Source organism: Chinchilla lanigera, unplaced genomic scaffold (genome assembly GCF_000276665.1).
Source record: "Chinchilla lanigera isolate Chin_1 unplaced genomic scaffold, ChiLan1.0 scaffold00007, whole genome shotgun sequence".
Classification (NCBI taxonomy): domain Eukaryota; kingdom Metazoa; phylum Chordata; class Mammalia; order Rodentia; family Chinchillidae; genus Chinchilla; species Chinchilla lanigera.
In genome coordinates, this window is record NW_004955408.1 from 10,656,792 (window position 1) to 10,680,360 (window position 23,569).

The window sequence follows — 23,569 nt, forward strand, 5'->3', positions numbered from 1 at the left end:
AATTTTTATGTCTACCATGTAGACACAGTTCTAGGCACTAGGGATACAGTGGTGAACAAAGCAAAGTCTCTGCTTCATGGATCTTTTATTGTAGTAGAAAAAGACAGGTCAAAATTAGACAAGGAATCCAGGCATGGTATCACACACTTGTAATCCTAGCACTTGGGATGCTAGGCAGAAGTGCTAAAAGTTTGAGGCCAGCTGGCACTACACAGTGAGTTCAAGGCCAGCCTGGACTACTGAGCAAGAACTTGTTTCAAAAAAAACCAAAAGAATAGATGGTCAAATAGACAAAATATCAAATAGTGCTAAGTGAAATAAAATAAAGCACGAATGAGAGGAATGGAAAATGAAAAGTCTGCTTGCTAGACGAGGAGGTCGAGGCTGCCAGGGTATGGAAGGAGGTAATTCCAGGTACAGGGAATAGGAAGGAAGGCACCTGCATCATTTGACTAAAGAGGAGGAATCAGGTAGCCTTAGAGTGGAAATAACATAGGAGAACAGTGGAGAACAAAGACTGGGGAGATCATAGTAGAGCAGATGATATGGCACCTTGTATTTGAAAGTTTTTAGAGAATTTTTCCTCACGGGTGTCACATAATATATGTGGAATTTGAAAAGGATTACCCCAACTACTCTCAGGATATTAGACTTTAGGAGAGCAAGAATGGAGGCAAAGAAATCAATATGAACTAAAACAGCTAATTTTACACCTCTAAGATATGTTCGTTTTTAATTATCTTTCTGTATTTGATTTATAATTTAATAGCACTGCAGTCAGAAAATGTTCAATGCAGCGCTGGTTGTTTAAACTTCCTTTGTGAACTAGCACGTCGTTAATTTTTGCAGATGCTTTACAGTATGTGAAAATAGTGTAGATCCTCCATTGGTTGGGTTCAGGGTTTTGCATTTTCATCAGTTCAAACTGGTGAAACATTGCTATTCATATCATCCATATCCATGCTATTATTTGGTCTACAGAGTTTATAATTTTCTAATAGATTTTTGAGGAAACTTTACATTAGGGTTTGCTAAATTTGCCACATACTTCTAACAACTTCTATTTAACAAGTTTTTAAGATAATTTGATAGATACATATCTAGATATATATATGACTTTTACAGCTTCTGATTTTTTTCTTTAAAGGCAGTCTCTACAATAAGCATTAATGTTTTTTGTATTACATACTGTTTTGATATTCATATTGACTTTTCATTTTCTTTCAGTAAGTATTCACCTGTAATATCTTTCTTGCCCAATGTTTATTTTGTCCTTGCTCTGTAGTTTTGTCTTAAATATTTATTTTTGTAAGCAGCATGCATTTGATTTGGGGAGGGCTGTGTACTGTAAATATTTTTTACTCCTAACATCTTGGTTTATATTTGTTTTTAGTATTATTTCTTTGTTTCTTTTTTAAACCAGTTTTTACCATTCCTTCCGAAATATTCCTTCTTTTATTCTAATACTAGCTTTGGGCCCATAGATTATATTTCAGTTCTGTCAATGGCCAAAAACTTTAGTTTTTAACATGTACACTTATAAAGCATATCTAAAATATGATAGAAACATCACTCTACTTTACCATCCATTACTAACCTTTGCAGCATGCTTTCCTTTCCCCTCCCCTAACATACACATCTCCAGCGGTGAACCTGATTCTGCTCTCTGCTCATAGCAGAAGCCAAAGGTTCTTCCTACTTGTCCTATTACAAAATTGCCATGGCCTGTTTCTAGAACCTCATCCTTCAAGTTCCGCATATTCAGTCACCCTAAATATAAACCCTATACCCATTAAGCACTTACACTCACTTCAATTGCTGGGTCCTATGGTAAGTCCATGTTTAATCTATTGATGAATGGATAAACGATTTTTCATGGGGGTAATACCGTTTTACACTTCCATCAGCAATATATGAGAGTCTGATTGATCTACATACTTGGCAACATGTTATTTTTTTGTTTTTCATTTTCTCTTCATTTCTTTAAGGCCATTCCAGTAGATATGAAGAATTATTAATTTCTTAGTCTTGCCATAATTTCCTGGTTTTCCATTTATCTTTACTGTTGTATCCCAGTATTGCAATAAGCTAGGAGCAAAAGTGCCTCTGAAAATATGACCTGAACTTTAATTTTTGTCAATCCTGGATGTATTTCTTAAGTGAGAAATTAATTCTAGCACCCATAAACCAAAGCACCAACCACAGAATACCATAAATCTTCTGTACAATGAGCAAGGAAGTACAGTCTTTGTGAGGTGAGATAGATTCAAGCTAACTCAATGAAAATTTAGTTAATTTCTTCTTTTGACATCATGACATATCTATCAAACTAACATAAACCAGACTTTACACTAGTTAAGTGATGAGAATCCAAATATTTATGTTAACCCTTCAAAACTTGAGCTGTCTTTTCAAAGGTTGAGTGTGAACTCTGAAATTATTTCTGTCCCTCTTTGCCTGCCCAAGAAATAAGAAGTTTTAACAGAGCAAGAAAAAAGTTGAGCTCACAAAAAATTAAGAAACTTCTATAGTGCCTATATTTTTTAATACTTCCTTAGTGTCATATACTTTTATGAGCAGAATTTTATATTTTATATTTATGATTCTGAACATACTATATATTCATGACTTTTCATAATACTACAATAATATATACTTTTCTTCCTTGACCAAGAAAATTAAGAAGCACAGATGTGCCATTTCTTTAGGAAATACAAGGGCTAAGTTCAAAGTAGGAAAGTCACAGTCCTAGATTTAGGTGATCTACTTAAATTCTAGGTCACGTTCTATGTGACCTGGGAATTAATGCTCAACCTTTCTATAAGTCTGATAATAAGGGGGTAGATACAAAGTTGCAAATACTTTCCCTCAAACCATGAAGTGTTTTGACTACTTCCTTTACCTTTCTAACCACCCATGATGAATGCCCTACCTAGGTGAGTCCAATTTAGGGCCCACATAGACATAGTATTTTGTGCCCCAGCATGGAATCAGCAGTTACCTAGCCTGTCCTGCTCTGCCCAAGTCAGCTTCCCCAAGGCAGTTAGCGTGCACCCTTCTTCCAGACAGAAAGTTCACAGGCAGGAATGTTCTTCACCATGGAACTTTCCAAGACCTTCTGTGCTCAAGGTGGCTTTTCATGTCTTCCTGCTCATACCGCAGATGGTCTGCATGCACATTGCATGCAGCATTCATTTCCTGTTCTTATATATTAATGTTTTACTGGATACTGTCGTCAATCTTTACGAGGTTTTTTGCTGACTGTCTCATACATATTTTCTTCGTTTCCTCAGCAATCTGTGAGGCAGGTGCTGTTCTTTCTCCCCCACATTTTATAGGTGAAGAAACTGAGACCAGAGACTTTGACTGAGTGAACCCCACCCCGCATTGGCATAGCTAGAGTGTGAAAGAGCCGGGTTTGAGTCCCAGCCTGCCTGCTGAAAATCACGATGCTAATTATTGTGTACAAGGCAAGAACTGTTCACTTCCTCACATCTCTGCCAGTTGGAGGGGGCCAAAAAATACACCAAACATCAGCCTCAATGATTAATACCCTATTTTAAAATACACCTTTAAAAGTGTAACCATAGCATCAAATTCCTTACATAAACTGTTTCATCTTTTCAGCTCTGTAAAGGAGTTGGGTTTTAATGCCATTTTACACATTATTATCCCCATTTTCCAGTTAAGGAAACTGAAGGGGTGTGGTCTAGGACTACTGATTCAGAAGTGGTAAAGCTAGGTCTCAGTTCAGGGTGTGGCGCTTCCAAAACCAGACATGACCGCAGTGCACACTACTAAGGGTAATGTGCGCCCTCAGGGTTAGTGGTTTGGGAGTTGCTTGTTTTCTCTGATGTCAGTGTGTCATTCTGATTCATCTTTCACGTGGTCAAGTCTCCATCAAGTCAGGCAGTATTTGAATGGGAACATTTCTCCCAACACAAATGAAAGTGTATCTCTTCCACAACATCAGCCTGCCCTCACACCGCTGTTGTTTTCATGCCCTGTCAGTAGCTCTGACCTCCCTTGCAGTTTTCTGAAAGGCTCCCATCCCTCTCTATCCAAACTGTTCTGAGAGCTGCTTTTGACTCCTGAGAATGCGGCACACCATTCTCTCAAATGTCAGGCTCCAAAGCAGCCACCCTCGCTGAGGGAAGGAGGGAAACTGCACATGACGTGGAGGAATGTGTGCGGGGGGGCAGCCGTGATGTCCAGACTTGTGCTCCCTGATCACAGGCTCACAGGCAACAAGGCCAAGGATGCCATCCATGGTGGGGCCCTGTGTGCAGCATGTGGAGAAAAGCCAGAGAATTCTGAGCTGTGACCTTTCTGCCTCAAAGAGCAGAGGTGGAACAATGTTTATTTGTACTGGTTTCAGTATCTGAACACCAACATTCTGTGTGAAAACCACATTTCAGCCTCAATGTCTGTTGAGTGTAATGGTTTAATATGAGGCAGTTTGACTGCCTGACGGAAAAGATGGAGCTGTCTCTTTGCATGCAGGATCCCTTTGCTTATTGTTTTTTGCAGTCTTTCCCCACTAAAAGGATTTCCCTAAGTGTCCCAACCCGTGCCAAAGTCATCATCACTACTCACATTTACAGCATAAGACTGCACATTCCACAGCAGTGGGACAGGAAAGACGTGCTCAGCTCTTACATCTATTCATCTCTTTGCAATTTACCAGCATGCAAGCCTGCCAGAGTCACACCCCATACCTAGCCTCAGTCTCCCCATCTATAAAATGGCCACAGCACCAGCTCATGAGGATTGTGGATAGTAAGCCATCTATCAGGCATCACAGAGAGCCCAGCATGTTATAGCTGAACTCTTACAACTCATATATGAAAACCATAACCTCGGTATCTAAGCAGTCCGTAATGTAGCATTTCCCTAGGTGGGTCCTGCAGTACTTCCTGGTGACATGAAATTTAAGAAGAAGAAACTATGACTAAATAAATATTGGCTATGTTGGGTACCTGAGGAGAACAAATTATGTTAATGTAAGACTTCTCAGAGCCAGAAAAATGCTAATGTGATGTTGGAGCTGGAGCATAGACAGAAGGTTCAGGCAGTTACTGAAGGCGTTACTTTATATGCTGCGAACATGAAGTTGTTAGCTGAGATATTATATATCTGAGTGCCAGTTGAGCCTTGTCAAGTGCCAATGTGACAGTCTGTGTCTGACCTCACAATATGTTTGGGTTATTACAAGACTGTTGAGGGCTGGGGATTTAGCTCACCGGCAAAGCGCCTGCCTGGCAAGCACAAGGTTGTGAGTTCGGTTCCCGGTACCGAAGAAAAACCAAAAAAAAAAAAAAGACTGTTGATTTTGTATTTCCAAGATAGAGCACAGGGCTCCAGCTCACCTCATCGCTGCTTTGTTAGAGCACCAAGCGCTGCGCTACCCTGCATAAGAGTGTGAGTGAGCTCTGGCTGTGGCGTCCCATACAAGGGTAAAATGTCTACTATTGGATGTGTCTCAAAAGCCATCCCTCCCAGACTGGAGCCCACATCACACTCTGTCATTTGGGCTCTTTGGCCTTCCGTAGGGATTCCAGTTAACCCCCATATCCCACGTAACCTCAAAGGAGCAAAATATCCCAACCTTCTGTTCTCTAAAGAAGTCAGCTGCCTTTCCGAAACCTCAGCTAGGAAATTAGAAGTAATTTGTAATTTTTATGTCTCCTTATTTGATTATGCATAGATCTAAATATGTAAATGAAACCCCCCACACCAGCATTTGGAAACACACACACACACATACACACAAAGTGTTTTTCACTTCCTAAGAAGATTGTTTGAAGTCTTTGTAATCTTCAAACTACGAGAAATTTGACTTGAGATGTTACCTTCAAGTGAATACCTGCATTTTAATATGTCTGCTGCCTCGTAGGGTCCCCACTGACAATGCCTAGAGAGAACAGAAAGCAAATTCTAAGCTGCCAGAAAGAATCAACATGGAAATGCAGACTTTTTCATGAAAGTTGACAGCTGATACAGTGTAATTGTGAACATTTTTATAAAGAAGCTTTTAGTATCTAGTGTGACTGTACAATGGGATTTAAAAGATATGATATAGGATTGAAAGAAATGCCAACTCTGCCACACCAGTACATCAGACTCCTAGATGTCTCATAATGTAGTATTTTCCAAGCTGAATTTTTAAATCCCCAACCTCAGGCCTACCAAACTCTCTTCAAACATTCTCTCATTCCCCCACTGTTCTGTAGCTCAGTCAATGGCTATTACCTCTGCACGGCCATGAAACACAAGGATTATCTTTGATTCTTCCCTATTTTTAATGCCCAAGCCCAATCAGTCACCAACCCCTGTCAATTTTATAAGTATGTGTTTTGTTTCTTTGCTTCATCTAACTCCAGACCAGTTCAGCCTGTCATCATTTCTCACGTAGGAGGCTGAATGGTTTCCCACCTGGCCTTTTGTGTAAGTACTGCAGTCCTTTTCTAGGTGATCCCCACAAACAAATCAGGGTGATCATACTTGCTTTGTTTGAACACGGCAGACTCCCTAAAAGATCCATCGGTATAGACCCCAAGATGGTAGCACCAGGAGGTGCTATGCACCCAGAGGTGAAGCCTAGGGGCAAGTCCTTAGGCAGTTGGGATGCACCTCTGAGGTAGCTGGGGGTAGGGGCAGAGGCGGTGATCCACTGGGTTGTAACAATGTTTAACACAGCAAAGATTTGAGTATATCAAAATGGGAATGTTTCATCTGCAGTTTACTATGGTCTTAAAATATTACCTCATTTTTTTTACTGAATGCACTTCTTGAAACATTTGTAACATTTTGTAAAGAATTCTTTTTAAAATATTATTGTTTATTAGTACTTCTGTTATATCAGTTTACCGTTATCATAGTTTAGTATGTATTTTATGTTAATTTGTATGTTTTTTTGAACTCGGCTTGATGTGAAGCTAAGGTTTCCTACACGCCCCTGAATGCAGCAGCATCTCTTACCACAGGACTGCTCACACATGAATCGCGAGCGGTTTCCCTATGCGTCTCTCCTGTTGCAGCCAGTCAGTGTAATTCCTGTGGAAGCACTCATGCAGGTGGAGATGTTGCTGCAGTCATTCATTGTATTGACCAGCAAGACAGCCTAGAATAGAGACAGCCCCTGCATACTGGTTCTGGGTGCCATAAACAGATTTTTCTAGTTGTTAAAATGTTGCAGGAATTTCACAGCATGATTGCATTAAGCTCTATATTTAATAGGATGATGACTACATCTATGTCAAAATTATCTTAATTTTTCTCTGTAGATCATTTTAATTTTCTGCTTTAACACTGTAAATTATTGTATTTTTCCTTAATAAGTAAAAAAATTGTTAAAAAAATCTACATTTTTCTGCATATGTCATTTTAATTTTCTGTTTAAATAGGTTAGCATATTAAGATATGCTGGAAGGCAGCAAGTTGAAGGACTGCTCCGAACAGCACTAACTCTAGCTATGCCACTGCCACAGAGGGGATTCTGGGTCTCAGTCTCTCTCCCTCTGTGCTTCATGATTTGAGATGCGAGCGCTCCGTCAGACATAAGCTGTTACCATGAGGTGACATTCCCACCACAGTCCCAAGCGGTTGTCATTGTCATATCATGAACTTAACCTTCCAAAGCTATGGGATAAGCAAACTGTATTTTGTTTACAAGTAACTAGTCTTGAGTGTTGTGTTGTAGTAACACAAAGTTCATACCATATTGGCATGGAAATCAGCTCAAATCATTGTTATGCTTAAGCCTTTTGGTGGCTTCTTATTTTTGGAGAATCAAATGTTTAAATCCCTTAAGTGATCTATGTATAAGAGAAAAGTGGGTAGATGGACTTACCATATTTTTAGGCATATCTCAAAGGCACAGGAAGAAATATAGATATAGACATAGACATAGATATAGAGATATAGATATATAGTACTGGTGTATAGGTAGAAATCAGAACAGACTTCGTGGCTCTAAAACAGACTTGTACATATGTAGGAATTAATGTGACAGAAGTGTCACCAAATATTCCTGGGAAAATTCCAGTTGCTTGATGGATGGTATTGCAAAAAGTGTTTTCCATTTGTATTCCTACTTAACCACTTGTGAAAGTGAATACCAGGGAGAATACTTAATATGGAAAATATAAAGGGAAGCAAAGGATCTCTTGAATTCCCAAGGGAACATCCATAAAGAGAAGCAAATGAGGTTTCCTACATTAAAATTAAACATTCCTCAAGGGCAGCATCAAGAGTATTAACAAATTTTCATTTTTCTATTGATCATCATGTTGCAGCCACACTGACCTTTCTCTTGGTCCCTTCAACATGCTAAGCACCTTTGTGCCTTGGACCACTATGCCATCAACAGCTCTGTGTGAAAGTTCTTACCCCTCTGGTTCAGCTACCTGATCTCTCTCATCTCTGTGGTCTCAGCTAAAATGTCTCTTCCCTAGAAAGGCTTTTCCTGAATGCCTGAATCCCAGTAGGTCTCCCTGCATGTGTCCACTATTTCGTATCTCCTTGCATTCCTTGAACACATTGCAGTTGCAAGTGTATACTTATCTGTGGAACTCTTAGTTTAGTCTCCATCTTTCCTGGACTGTAAATGCCAGGAGATCAGAGGAGACCTACTTATCCACTGGCCCAGTGGTTTATGTTTAGAAAGATACTTTTAAAATATTAATGAGAGGGACTGATATATGGCAGTTGAAAGATGGCCCATTTGACACGACATCCCACACGGGCATTTGATGCCCAAGGAAGATTACAAGCATGAAACCACTATCTCATCAAGAATTTGGGGTAAGAATCTGTACTATTGCTTCTCTCTGTATCCCAAATTCTCAATAGCTCAAGTCTCTTTATATCCCTATAACTCCTTGAGCTGCATTAGATGGTAACAAATACATGTTGATTAATTATCTATACTACCTCATTTCCGCTAACTCATTTTTCCGTGTTTCAATTACTACATCACTCATGCTTAATGCCTTGCCTTTTAAAAACTCATTGACAGGTACTGTCAACCCTCAGCCTTCATCTAATTACTTCTTTTGTGGACAAGCCCCTCTCTCCGTTACCTCTTCATTTGATCTGAGCATTCAATTATTCAACAAATATTTACTGAAAACCTAATGGGTGCCAAAAACATGCTGGGTACACGACATACTGGTAGTCCACTGGCAGCATCGACATATCCACATAAGGCCTCAAAGGAAGGCTTGACCCAGGGCAACTTGACTTAGCGAAGTGCAGAGAGACCAAAACGCACCCAAATTTGGGCACAGAGCAGAGTGGCTGAAGGAGAATGCTATGATGGAAAATCTGGACAGTTTCCTGGCTGATTTGAGTCATGCCTCACAGTGTAGCTGCATTATTCACCACTGGGGGAATGTATTCAAAACAACAGGAATCTGTCCCTCTCTATAATTATAAAATGATGCCCCGATGGAAAAACAGAAATAACCATAGTATACAGTATTGTTCATAAATATACGGACTTTCCAAAGGGTCAACCCAGAGCGAACTTAATGGATCCTATAAAAAATAATAAGGGTAATGATAGAAACATTAAATACTTGCTGGAGTAAAACTTAACATCACTTTGGAACTGATTTAAAGACAAATCTGAGTTTGTGTCCGTCAGTTTTTTCTCCCCAGGCAAGCAAGTGTTTCTATCATTTTAGTAAGCATCCATGTACCACTAACTCACTGTGCTACTTACAGCAAAGCTAGAGACTTCTAATTATCCAGACTCCTGGTCACCGGATAATCTTGGGTGAAAAACTGGCTGTGAGGGGCCCCAGAGATGACTCTGTTAGTATTCCTGAATAAAAAAGCCTATGGAAAAACCTTTTTTTACAGTATAAGGGAGAATTGTCTAATGCTAATGCAATCAAACCAAATGTGGAATTACTCACCCGTGATGTATCGAACTTCTTCCAAGGCCACTTTCTGAAATTCTAGCTCCTAGAATTTGGCAGCCTTAATACAGTTTTCAAAAAAACTTCTTTTTTTTATTTTACAGTAGTTCTAAGTTTGCAAAGAAGTTATGAAGATAGTACAGAGTATTCCCACATGTCCCAGACTTTCCTGTCATTAACATATAATGTCAGCAAATTATATTTTGATATAATTAGTGAACTGATAGTGACATATTATTAATATTTTACTAGCTAAAGCCCATCCTTTTTTAGAATAGTTTAGTTTTTACTTAATGTCCTTTTTCTAAGGGCCTCATTTCCAATATATCTGGTCCTATTGCCTCCTCTATGTGTTTAGACCTTTTGCCTCCTTCGTCTCCTCTTGACTGTTGATAGTGTCTCACATTTCCTTCGGTTTTGGTGACCATAACATTCGTGAGAAGTGTTCATTAGGTACTTGGTAGAATAGCCTTCAACTGAGATTTCTTCTTATGATTAGCTCGGTCAAGGGTTTTGAAGAGGAAGTACACAGAGGTAAAATGCCACTTTATTTCAGCATGTCAAGGACACCTGCTTTGAGCATGATTTATCATCAGTGTTCCCATTGCTGACCTTGGCCACCTGGCTGAGGTAGTGCCTGTCCTATTTCTCAGTGAGGAAGTTATTCTTATATCTCTCTTTCTGTATTGTTCTATTTAAAATAAGACACTGCAGACTCTATCTTAAAGGGTGGAGAGTTAGCTGGTAAATGATCTGGAGTTCTTCTACACAGAACCTTTGACTATACTCGCTCATTTATGTATCTATCCTTTATATATATTTGTATGGAATCCTCTTTGACATCCTCCCACCACTGTGGCATTTGGGGATTTATTTGTTTGTTGAGCATATCCTTTCTTCTGACATTACAGATGCTCCGGGTTTATGTTGTAGATTTCTTGGCCCGGTAGCAGATCAGCCATTTCTCTAAGGAGCCCTTTCAGGTAGTTTGGTGTGTTTCCTTCTCAATAACTTTGAAGGATTTTTGTACCCCTCATGCAGGCATTTTACACATACTTTTCTTCTTTCATCACAGTTATATACAGTCTTGAACTTCATTTCATAGAAGCAGGAATGGTGCACTCAAAGCCATATGGTTACTAAAGAGGTACAGTTGTGACAAAAGCCCGGATCTGTCTGACCCTAGAGCTTGCACTCCATAAGGCCAGGCTTTGTTGGTACCTACCGTAGTATTGGAAAGAAACAGCATTGTGGGCTTGCCTGCCTTTGTGCTCGGAGGAAAGGACAAAAGGCAGCCCACTCTTCTGGGTCAAGACTCCCTTTAGGATTCCAGCCATGCTGGCTTCTTCCTCCTTGAACTTCTTTCCCACTGAGAGTTCAAAGCCTTCCCTGGGTGTAGAGTTGTTCCCGTACTTGTGTTTTCTCTATGTTTCAAAATTCCCAAAGCATTTTATTAGCTCTTCCAAGGGCAAGGAAAATATGCTACAGTGCAGGATTATCAAGATAAGAAACTTCTGGCTGCCACCTCATGTCAAAACAGACTGTGGAGATATGGCGGTGATGAAATGCAAATAGTAAAATCTGTGCCTCTCGTACCAGGAGAGCATAAATCTTGATTGAAGTGTTATCGCATTGTTGTGGTGGTTATTTTGTACTAACTCAGTCTCCTCCTGGGCTAGATGCTTCCTAAAGATAAAGGTCATTTGTGTTTCCCATTCTCCAGGGCCTGGAACAGTATCTGACATGCTCCACGTACACTATTAATGTCTGGAGGATGCTTAAAAGAAGCTCTTGGGTCCATAGTCAGTTACTCCTGCTCTTGATGTACACACAATTTTAACCAGCTTCTCTCATAAGAAGGCCATAGTGTGAGGTTTGTCTAGAGACAGAGTGATAGCTGTGAGGAATCATAGGCCCTGCTTCCTTCAAAAATCCCAGCAAAAAAGACAGAAATGGGGGAGGGAGTAAATTCAGAAGGTCATAGAGAAAAGAAATATAAATAATGATAGATAAGAAATACCACCAAAGGGGCTGGGGATTTAGCTCAGCGGCAAAAGCGCCTGCCTGGCAAGCGCAAGGTCGTGAGTTCGGTTCCCGGTACCGGAGAAAAACCAAAAAAAAAACAAAAAAATAAAATAAAAAAAGAAATACCACCAAAAAACAAGATCATAAGTGGCTACAGGACAGGTGGTTGAGCTGGCAAAGCCAGAATCCACAATCTTTCAGTGAGGGAAGCAAAAAAAATATGAGAAAATGCAGAGTGCTGGCAATGCTCAGGAACTAGATGCTCCTGTAGGTCTCAAGTTCAGGATGTGGAATGAGTTGAACCAAGTAAAATTATGACTACTGACTTCACCAAAGTTACATGGAGTCTGTATCATTGGAGAAATTAAATGGATAACACCTACAGTTGGTAAGTCTGGAGACGGCACAGAGGCATATTTCTGGCCACAGCAAGAAAATCCTCTGAAGAAACACCCAGAGCAGTTAAAAGCTCTTTCCATGATGAGAGGTATGAATCTCTACTCTTTGTTACAATGTTTATAGCATTTGACATTTACACATTCTATTTTGATATAGGAATACATAATATATTTTTATATCAGATACAATAATGTTTAAGTATGCTAGAACAGTCAGGGTTCAAATAGCCACACGCATATAGTAGCACTGGAGGACATGGTGCAATAAACAGTTCATTTCTGTGGTCCTATGTCATCAAGGAAAGATTTGATTCCCTTGTGCTCATTCTGCTTTAAAGAAATGGAGCAGTGTGTGATTCTTTTCCATCCAAATACTTGTGTGCTGAGTATTCCAGCATCAAATGGACATTAGTTACTTGAAGGGAGTGTAGATATGGACTGTTCTCCCTCCACCAGGGACGATGGCATGTGGCCTGCTTTCTGTATCTCCCGTATGACTGCCTCTTTGTCCAGAAGAATCGCAAGCTGATTGGCTGCACACTGACTTGGCTGAGCTGAACCCTCAGATGAAAATCAGCCAGACTCCTTTTCCACAGCAGAGCTGAGCCTGCAGACAGCTACCTGCAAACCTTTTATCCTCCAAGGTTGCCCTGAGCTCAGATAGCTAGGCACAGTGGTGAGTTCTAGGAAATGAGAAGAGGATGTGAGAGCAAAGCAAGACTTGGTTTTTCTGACTTAGTAGAAAAAGTCAGAGAGCAAACTAAAAATCAGAGAGACATAGTCACCATCTGAGGCTCTTCACATGTAGCTGGGTCATGCTACCTCCCTGGTAATCTCTGTGTTATATGTGTACCTGAGGATTCTAGCAATGTGCCCCAAATGAAAATGAGATACTTTCTTTAAACCTTAATGTAACAAAGATTCTATTTCCCAGGGTGTTAGCATATTAGAACAATTAGTGCCAAACTATAATATTTTGACATGGTAATGAAATGGAATAGTTGGTTTTATTATATCGCTTCCTGTAAATCTCGAGCAAAGCTGTTATGAGATTTTTAAATGATAGAGTTTTTGAATATTAGTAAGGACAAGCAGGTAGTATTTGAAGAGACCAGGATTTAAAAGACAATGGTGAGCTAAGGGTGTATAGGGAGAGACCCTCTGTAAGAAACAGACTGTTAGGTATGTAAGCAAGACCTGCTTAATGCTGTAGATAGGTTGGAAAAATCAGTGAGCCATTTCTCTGTTTTTCTCCCTCTCCACTTCTCCACTTCCACTTCCTTCTTCCCCACATTCTTTTTCCTCCTTTCCCCTTCTCTCTTCCTTTTGTGTCACTCACTGCTCCTTTTCCCCGTCCTTTCCTTGCCCTAAGAATTACTGACGACTTCATATATGCCTGACAGTGGACCACATGTCTTTTCATAATTAAATGTGAAGTTTCAAATAAGCATATCTCATGAATTTAATAACTAATATTTGCACCGAAATGTAAAGAAATGGAATCATGAAGTAACCTGTTCAGTGTCACAAAGCTTGTGATTGGTAGAGTTGGGATCGGAAATCGCTTCCCTCCAGACCTCCCGCGGCATCCCTGGCACACAGAGAGTACTCCATTAGAACAGCGATGAGCATGATAATGATGTTGGTTGTTGATGGTGAAGAATGAAAAGAATCAAGCCAGAAGAGTGAACCGACTTGCACAAGCCTTCGCAAGCATCAATGAGAGGGGAATTAATACAGTTTTCTGATTCCAGGCCGCTCTTCTCTGCAGTGTGAGGTTGCTGAATATATGAAGAGAAATTCTAGGACATGAAGGTCTAGAAACATTCAATCCCCTTTCCTGATTCCAAGTTCTGAACCTGTGCTTCTTTTGAATGGCTTTGAAGTTTTAAATAGAATTACTGGGGACTCTAAAACAATGACAAACTCTTTTAGGTTAATATTTGTTTCCTTATGTTCAGAAAGAAACATAACAATATTATAGCAAAAGCACTTCTTTCTTGACCTAATTTCAAAATAGAAAGGGGGGATTTCACTGTAGATTGTGGAGGATTATACTCAATCAGTCATTACCTGATGTATCAGAAGTCACTGTCTTTTCCAGGCACAAGGTCAGAAGCTCTCACTCAAGGTTATCTGATGACTTGAGATTGAGTGGGTTATAGATATTGGCTGTCCACTGTAGCAGCTAACCTTAGATGAGACATCACATAACCACGAGTGACACTGCAGACTGTCAGCATTTCACAGTTGCCATTCCATTTCCTCTCCTCCATTGTGAAAAGCACATGCAGGTGATAGACGGGGCTCCGTAGTCCAGGCCTCACCCTTATCAATTTTAAAAATAGAAACATATTGAACTCCCATCCCATACTTACCTTCATAACCTTTGTTTTTTCTTTCAACTTGGTAAAATCATACACATGTTCCATTCAAGGACTGGCACAAATATTTACTACTTCTCTAGGAAAGTCTCCAAATACTCTGTAGCTCCCTGATTGTTCCTAGTATTCACAGCTAATATACTTGTCCCTGTTAGGAGGTAACATTGAAAGTAAAGACTGAGTTTTGCTTTGCTGGTAGGGTAGTGGTTTTCAAGGACTTGGACAGATTAGTGCACAGATACATAACTGAATGTTCAGACTGGTATATACCATGTGCTACCAGAGGTTTAGAAAAACAGAAGTGATTGCAAATTCTGTTTTCCCAATAACAAGCAGATGATGCTGGCAGGTATCAGTGAAAAGGAGAACTTCTAAAGTAGAGGTTGGCAAGTAATGGCCTTAGGGGTACATCTTGCCCTCTCATACCTCCAGCAGATTAAGAATCACTTTTAAATGATTGTAGTGGGAAGGATAAAAGAAAGGAAGAATAATACATCATGATACATTAAGATTATTTAAGATTTAAAATAAAAAGTTAGGGGCTGGGGATTTAGCTCAGTGGCAAAAGCGCCTGCCTTTTGCTCAGTGGCAAAAGCGCAAGGTCGTGAGTTCGGTTCCCGGTACCGGAGAAAAACCAGAGAAAAAAAAAAATAAAAAATTTAAAAAATTAAAAAATAAAAAATAAAAAGTTAAATGATGGAAATTCTAATATCCTTTTCACAGATACATGGCAACATTTCTTAGAATACTAGCATATCCTCTTTCTGTGCTGTCTAGGACAGTTTTGCACAAAACAACAGTGTAGAGTAGTTACAACAGAGACTGTGCATCTCTCAAAGCCTCCCTGAAATGTTTGCAGTGAGGCTCTTTGCAGAGAAGGCGTGCCCTGCCCTGCTCTGAGTCATTTTTGGGAGAGTCCAGCTCTCCGTTGCTGGAGAGGAGAGCGGTTGGTGGCACAGAGTGCCTGGAAGCAAAGAAATCCAAATACAAACAAAGAGGAAGCAAAGGAAGGCAGGAGTGATGGAACCTTCGAGTTTCCAATGTGTGGGCTGCAGCCATCTCCACAGAGGAGTCTCATAGATGATGGTGCAGCTGTGCTCCGCCCAGAGGCAGAGTGTGGGTATTTCACACCAACTTCCTGCCTGCCTCTACAGACTGAGTGGCTCCAGTGGAGAAACTAGAGGGCGAGCTCACTTCATCAATAAGACCTGAAGGGCTCTATGTCCCTGTTGTTGCCAACTTGACTCTAGTAATGTGTTTTGTGTGTTTTCCAGAGAAATCTATTTGTGTGTGTGTGTGTGTGTGTGTGTGTGTGTGTGTGTACGGGTATGCCTATCTGTTTTTGAGAGGATCTCTTTTGGGTATATGCCTACTAATTTTCACATGTGTGGGGATCACTAAACATTTGGGATTTTCAACTCAAAATGAATCAACTGGAACTTGGCTGAAACCAGTTTAATCACTTGGTGACTTAGAGTTGTCGTTCTTATAGGTTAGAAATGTGCCATTTCATGGGTTTCTTCTATTTTCTTGTTACAGGGTAATGCCCTGTACTTCAAATCTGCCAGAAATGTGACCGTGAACATTCTCAACGATCAAACTAAAGTGCTAACTCAGCTGATAACAGGTAAGAAAGGAAAGAACCTAGAAATGCCTGGTCCGTGCAAGGAACTCAAAAACTGGAGACTTGAAGGTGAAATGAAACACCTTGAAAAGAAGGTTCTCAACCTGTTCACAGTGTTGAGATAGAAAATACAGCGTATAGTTCACGGTAGTTCACAATTTACACCTGTCCATTGATCCAGTGATATCTGCTCAGGAGGAAAAAAAAAAAAAACAACACATTTTCATGGATCATGGTCTCTAAAGTCAAGCCAGTTGCTTCACCAGGGTCTCAACCAAAGAAAGGCTCCCAGTTCCAGCGCTGGAAGAAACACCGGGCGTGTTAGCTAGACTGAGGGAACTGCACATGTGCAAAGCCACACACACTTCATTAGGCGTTTAAAGGGATTTTTCATGATAGTTTGAATCTATACCGTGTTTGTTATATGTTTTCACTTTGGACCCAATGTATTTGCAAGATGCAGATGTATCCATGAAATAGGTTTGTATGGTTCTTTTTAAATAAAAGATCTGCTTCTAGTAGCTGGGAAAAGGACCCACTGGGCTTTAAACTGCACATTCGCAAAAGATTGGTTATTCTTAATAACAATACGCATGGGCCTCATGACCATGGTGTTGTGTTGTGTGGTGTGATAAGTGTACCCTCTGCAAATTATACACAGTGAAAAAGAGGCATCATGCAGCCCTTTGTGGAGAGGGAAAGGATACGTGTGTGTGTGTGTGTGTGTGTGTGTATGTATGGCATTGTTACACTTCCAGATGAAAATGCCATTTGTTTGGCCTCAGGGCTAAATGAAAAGTATCCAAATGGAAATTTTGAGAAGTCACTTGCTCCAAAACATTACTGTGACTAAAATTTCTGGAGCCCCACTGATCAGCAAGCCACAGGAAAACAGATGCCTTTATGCCCAGAGGCATTTCTCCTGAGGAGAGAGCCCCAAATCCCAGGACAACTACCTGCGGTGGTCTAGAGATGCTCAGCCACTGGGCGACTTGGACCATCCACCCGACAAGGCACTCACGGACTGGAGGAACTGCTGCACGGCAGAGCCTGTCCTCCACAAACACGCTGTTCCGGAGCTCAATTGGATTGCTGGCCTTGCTTCTATAACATCTGGCCTGTATTCGCCACGCTAAATAATTAAATAAACAGCTTCAGTAAGCAATGATTTAGATGGCATGTGTGAAAATTGCCTCCAGGAGGGAAATAAATCCAACTGCCAGCTCCCAGATTCCCTCGTTGGAAAGGAACTTATTTTGCCTGTTGATCGTTTGCCGTTTCTTTGCAGAAGATTTGGTTTACTTGAGAGATCTTTGTTTTGATAAAATTGGAAATGGCCAAATGACCTATTATTCACCAGAAGAGTCAGCCGCTCCCTCCCTTGACCTCTATGTCCTCATCATCCCCTCTCTGTCCGTGCCCCTCCCTCTTCCCCCATCCCTTCCCCCTTTTCTGTTCTTTTATCTCTTTCTATTCCTCCTCTTCTTTATCTACCCTCTCTTCCCCTCTCTTCCCCTCCCTTCCTTTGCCTTCTCTCTTCTGTTCTCCCTTTCTCATCTCTCTCCTTTCTTCTCTCTCCTCCCTCCTCTCCTTCTCTTACCTTCATCCTTCAGTATTCTGTGACTTTCTGTTTCCCATTACCAAATGAGGCTCTCATGGAAGCTGAGAGACCCCTACCCTTAACTCTCAAGGTGAATACTACACAATACAAGTCAAGTAATACAAAACTGAGATGGGCAAAAAGCCATTCTAATCTTAACCAAGAGGAGCCTTTCAAAATGATTTCTAGAGAGGATAATAGATGTGTTCACACTACGATTCTAAACACAGAAATGCACACAGAGCCACACACACACACGCGCGCAAACGTACACCCCTAAAGTTTTCCCTCAGGGATCTGCTTTAACGTTACATCTACAGACATAGTGGAAAGCAACACGCAGTTGCAGCAGACAGTGCTTTATAATTCCTGCCTCACTGGGTGGCGTACTTACCAGAAAGCAAATCACTCCCATCTTACAAGCAGTGGGATCTACTAAGGAGATCCTTTGGACGCAGGCATTCTCCCCTTAGCTAAAAAGTATCTTCAGAGCCCGTTAGAAATCCTAGTGTTAGGAGTTCAGATGATCTTTCGTGCATGAAACAATGCTTTCAATGACATCTAAGTTCCCACCTTAGTCCACGACATATAGATGGCCTGCAGTAGCGCTATTTTCTTGCCTCAGTAGTGACTGCAAACCCAGAATCCTCTGCCCTCTGAGGGGCGTGGTAGGGATGCCCTCCACAGCATCATCGGGAAGTGGAGAGGGGGATGCTCCCTTGGAAGGAATTAAGCTGGGTGGCCACAGCTCCCAGAATCAAGGCGCTGGTCTGATGTGGGTGAAGCTTATGCATCGTGAGGGGCTACAGCTTTCCTCCCTGTTTAGGAGATTAATTAGAAAGGCACTTCACACATAGACTATCACACACGGAGCGGATTAACTGAGGATTAGTTACACATTATAAATAGTGATTTTTTTTCTACTCCAGAGAGGAACAACGGGTCCACTGAGGGACCTCCTGAGCAGGCTTCAGCTTCATTTGCATTTCCCTCTAGGGTCATTGTTTAGGCTTTCAGTCCCGTCCAGGGAAGTTTGGCAGCCCCGGTGGAATCCACAAAGGGCAAGCTGTCTGCACCACTGAGCCAGCAGTTACTCTGTACGTTTTTGGCTAAAACTACCAATTACTGAACCTTAGCTATAAAAGTGGCTCTAGCCCTTGGTAAATTCCATTTTGTCTTCTGTGAAGCCCTGAAAAGCAAGATAACTTAATTGTACTTTGTATTCTCTAATTGCTGTGATCTCTACAGTACACTTTCCTATAAGGCACTTCACACATAGACTGTCTCACCAGCCATTCAGGACTGCAGAGTAATCTCAGTCCACAGCCAGGCAGGAGTCCACAGCTGATGATCCTGCCCAGGTCAGCAGAGGCAAAGTCTACGTCTTTGTGTCCTCTGCTTTGGCATATGACTGGTTCCCAATGTGCAAACTGCTGTGATCCTTTGCTCACCCTCGGGTCATTCATTTACTCGCTCACTCATCCTCACTTCGTTATGCCCTCGTTCCTTATCTCTCTTCCAAAGAAAGTCACTGTCTTTAAAGTATTCACAAATGATGAAGATTTTACCTGATGTTTTGATGCAGTCACAAAGACAGCTGCCTCTTGCTCCCCACAGACATACCTAACACAGTGGTGGTAGTAGTAGGGAACCTCTGGCATGTGTGCTGCAGTGTTTGTATCCTTGAAAGCTCTAAGAGGTTCGCCATCACTGAATCCAAATCCCGCACTGCACATCACTGTTCTTCTCAACCTTCCTCTGGTCCTTGTCTCTGATTTTCTACTTTCCCTCATCCTCAAAATGTTCACCAGCTCCTGGCTATTCTATTCATGTGGACTCCAGTCCTCTTTACCTTCCTGGACAAATAAACCTCACTTATCTTCTGTGGAACAGTTCTGAAAGCTGGATTCCAGACTGGGATTTCACCAAGCTCAGCACTGGCCTTGAAGGAGCCCACAACCTGGCTGCTGCTCCTTTTGCTCACCGGTGCTGCTTGGAAATTCTCTACAGTCTCTACTGTCTCAGCCTCTGGCTCATTGAGGAGCCTTTCTACTGTCCTTTTCTGTGTCAGAAGGCCAGTGTTGGACGTGCTAGCTAGAGATGAGGTCTGCCAGATGGATACGATCACGTGAACTGCGAAGTGCACAGAGAGGAACTCGTCATTAATAATTGTTAATGCGCCGTGACCACTGATGTAGAAACAAGCTGACGATCGTGGCAGTGATGGTGATAACAAGAGAAGTCCTTACTTTTCACAGCACTTTTCCACTGACAGAGTTCTTTCTATAAATTCAGTATCATTTGATCCCTTCAACCTTTCTATGAGGTTCGTGAAGGAGTAGATGGTATTTCAGTTTTATAGGCAGAGAAACTGAGGTTCATAAAAATCAAATGATTTGCTCAAAGTCACATTACCAAAAAGTGAGAGCTGGAACACAATTTATGTCTGATTCCTAACGCAGCACGGTGGTATTAAAAACAAGAAAACCATGCCAAGGGCTCGCCTGCAGCTATCAACCAGGCCTCCATGTTCCCTTGCTTAAATGTAAATAACTTTACAGGACATCACAAAACAGGGTCACTCATTGGTTATAAAAGATCCAGACAACAAAAGAACGCACACACACACACACACACACACACTCAGACAGCTCTCATCAACTATGAACTCGGACTGAAAAAGAACATTAACCGTACCACAACAAACACCAAACATCTCCTGTCCTACTGAATATAAGTAATTAATTTCTGTGAATGTGACCAATTTCATTTTGTCTTGGTCTTTTCTACTTGTAGGTAAGATTTATTAAGATACCCTGGCACAAAACCACTCTTATTTCCTGAAAGTACTTCATCTTCATTTTGCTTTCTTAGCACCTTTGTAAAAATATCCTTAGGATGAGGTCAGATCCTACAGGGAGTCATAGGGTCTTTCTGAGAGGCTCTGGGGTTGCCCATCGTGTGGCTTTACCCTCCCTCGCCAAGGATGAAGCCAGTATCGTTCCCCTGCAGGTGTGATCCTGGTAGTCTTTGGCTGGTAAGCCTCGAGGACCCTTTCATTACTACTCAGTAATATTCTCTTGAAAAAAAAAAATACCTAAAACAAAACCAAAAAAGTGTATCAGAATTTCTTATGTAATTTTGGGAAAATATAGATTTTGGACTCTATCAAGTTTGTAAGCATTTCTAGATCAAACGAAAAAAATCTTGATCAGAGCTGGGTTAAGTGAGGATCATTATACGTGAGGGTTATTCTGATGGATTTCTGTAGACCAAATTGCAGAAGCCACATGAGCTACCAGCTCAGACAGACTGACACGTCTGTCTGAAATGTTCTAACACATAAACCTCTTTTATTTTTTGTATAGTATCTAAAACTCTTTGTGATTTTTCCAGTCACTTATTCATAAATTGTAAAATTTGTATCAGTCTTTCCTTCTCCATCATAATATAGATGTGAGGGGATCAAAGGTTTCCTCTTCCCTGTGTACCACACTAGACAGCCCACTTGCAGGAAGAGCATCTGTTGTCAAATGATGAGCTGAATTTATTTTCTATTAAGTTTATTGGTACAATTTAGATACACATGATACACATTTCTTTATTGAGTGAATTTCTAGCATAAAAGACTTGACAATATCTGTGGCAATTAATTCCAATATATTACAGTGGTTTCTGCCAGGAAATGATCTGGCTTCTGAGGAAATAGGCTTGACTTGGTGTCACATGCAGCCAGTGGGTCAAGGGTACAGGAGGAGACAGAATCCAGCAGAATTTTGAGGAGTTTGACAGTGAGGGCTACCAGGGACAGACAATTGCCTCGAGGAATGGTGTGCCTTGTGAGCCTGGATGCATTCAACCAGAAATCTACACCTGCTTGACACTAATTTGGTGGTTAGCAGAGGGGAATTCCATTCAACCATTAGTTTGGAAGGAGGACATGATGGTCTTTAAAATCATAGCCTGAGAGCATATGATTAAAAGTAATTGACAGAATATGACTCAAGTCAAGAGACTGATTTTCACGGTCGGCTTCTGAAAACCAGTCCACTTAACATTAAAGTCCAACCCAATCTTGTCAGGCATATATGTTCTATGAAAAGCTTTTTGTAGTCAAATGCAATGAGACTAATGTATTTCTGCTTTCTCTTTCTCCCTGTCTCTCCCTTTTAGGTCCAAAAGCTGTAGAAGCTTATGGCAAAAAGTTTGAAGTAAAAACAGTTTCTGGAAAATTGCTCTTCTCTGCAGACGACAATGAAGTGGTAGTAGGTGCTGAGAGATTAAGAGTTTTAGGTAAGGAAATTTGGTCTCATGCTACCATATATGTTTTAAAGGAAAACTAAAATGGTCCAATGGATGGGATGTTTGCTCCCCACCAGGAGAATGTATATGTTGAAATTCTAATCCCCAGTGTGACAACATGTAAAAGTGATGCCTTTGCAAGATAAGTAGGTGTTGAGAGTGGAGCCCTCATAAATATGATTAGTGCCCTTATAGAGGTCTAGAGAGACTGGCACATGTGCTCATGAGTACATGCATGCTTCCTTGTGTCTGTCTGTATGTCTCTCTCTCTCCTCCCCATTTCTTCTCCCCTCTCCCCTCTTCTCACTCCCCCTTTCCCCTTCCTCCTTCTTTCTCCTCTCCCCAACCTCCCCTATACAAGGATACACTGAGAAGTTAGCAGCCTACAACTGGAAGAGAGCTCTCATCAAAACCCAATCAGGCTGAGACTCAATCTCAGAATCCCAGCTTCCAGAATTGTGAAAAATAAAGTTCTGCTCTTTATTGATAACCCCCCAGTCTATGGTACTTTGTTATAGCACCCCAAATTGAAACAAATGATTCTAAAAGAGTAACTGGGTCCAGTTTCCTGGATTTTTAAAACAAGGTAGTTGAACCTCCCTGGAGTCCCCTGGTGAAAATTTTTCAGGCCTTGTATCCTTTTGGTGCACCTTCCAGGCCAGAGATTTGGGTTAGGATGTGTGCTCATGGAAAGAAATGTCATACAGCGTATACTGTCCTCACAGACTGACAGTTTTGCTTGGAAGAGTGGAGATGGTAGGCATGAAAACACAATCCTTAGACCTGGATCCAAATCAAGAATCATCGAGGAAACTTTTGAAATGTTTAGATTTATATATCCACCCATGACCTACTCAATTAGATGCTGTGGTGGAAGTGCCTGAGAATTTGGTAGTATACATACTTGCAAATGTTTCCCTCATCCCACTGTTGGAGTTGCTGAATTCAAGCACAGAGCAAATGTCTTCCATAGCTCTACGCTGGAGCTGTCCCACATGTCAGCTCGTGTCCTACTCGTGTATGACTTTTAGCAAGTGACTGCCATCGCTGAGCCTGTTTCCTTTCTGCTCAACAGGGATAAAAGCATTTAGCCTCTCAAGTTGTCTGAGAATTAAATAAGATTATGCTTGGGTCTCATACACAAAAATGTTATTCACCAATGGGTGCAGGTGCTGCTTCTGTTTCCACTTGGACTACTACTGCCATTTACACTAATCCTAAGTTTTCTGTTTTGTTTCCTAAAAGGCACTGTAGCATAGTGGTTAAAATCACAGGCTCTGAGACTAACTCACTGTGATTTTAACCCCATT

At 41.0% G+C, this 23,569-nt stretch overlaps 1 protein-coding gene across 2 annotated transcripts in view; it reads left to right on the plus strand.

The window, feature by feature from the left end:
• Sgcd (sarcoglycan, delta (35kDa dystrophin-associated glycoprotein)) overlaps nt 1-23,569 on the plus strand; it is a 546,765-nt gene that overhangs the window by 383,448 nt on the left and 139,748 nt on the right. For both annotated transcript variants that reach the window (XM_013508746.1, XM_005376219.2), the window contains exons 4-5: nt 16,273-16,360; nt 22,131-22,250. In XM_013508746.1, coding sequence (XP_013364200.1) covers nt 16,273-16,360; nt 22,131-22,250 — 208 coding nt within the window. The remainder of the gene's footprint in view (nt 1-16,272; nt 16,361-22,130; nt 22,251-23,569) is intronic.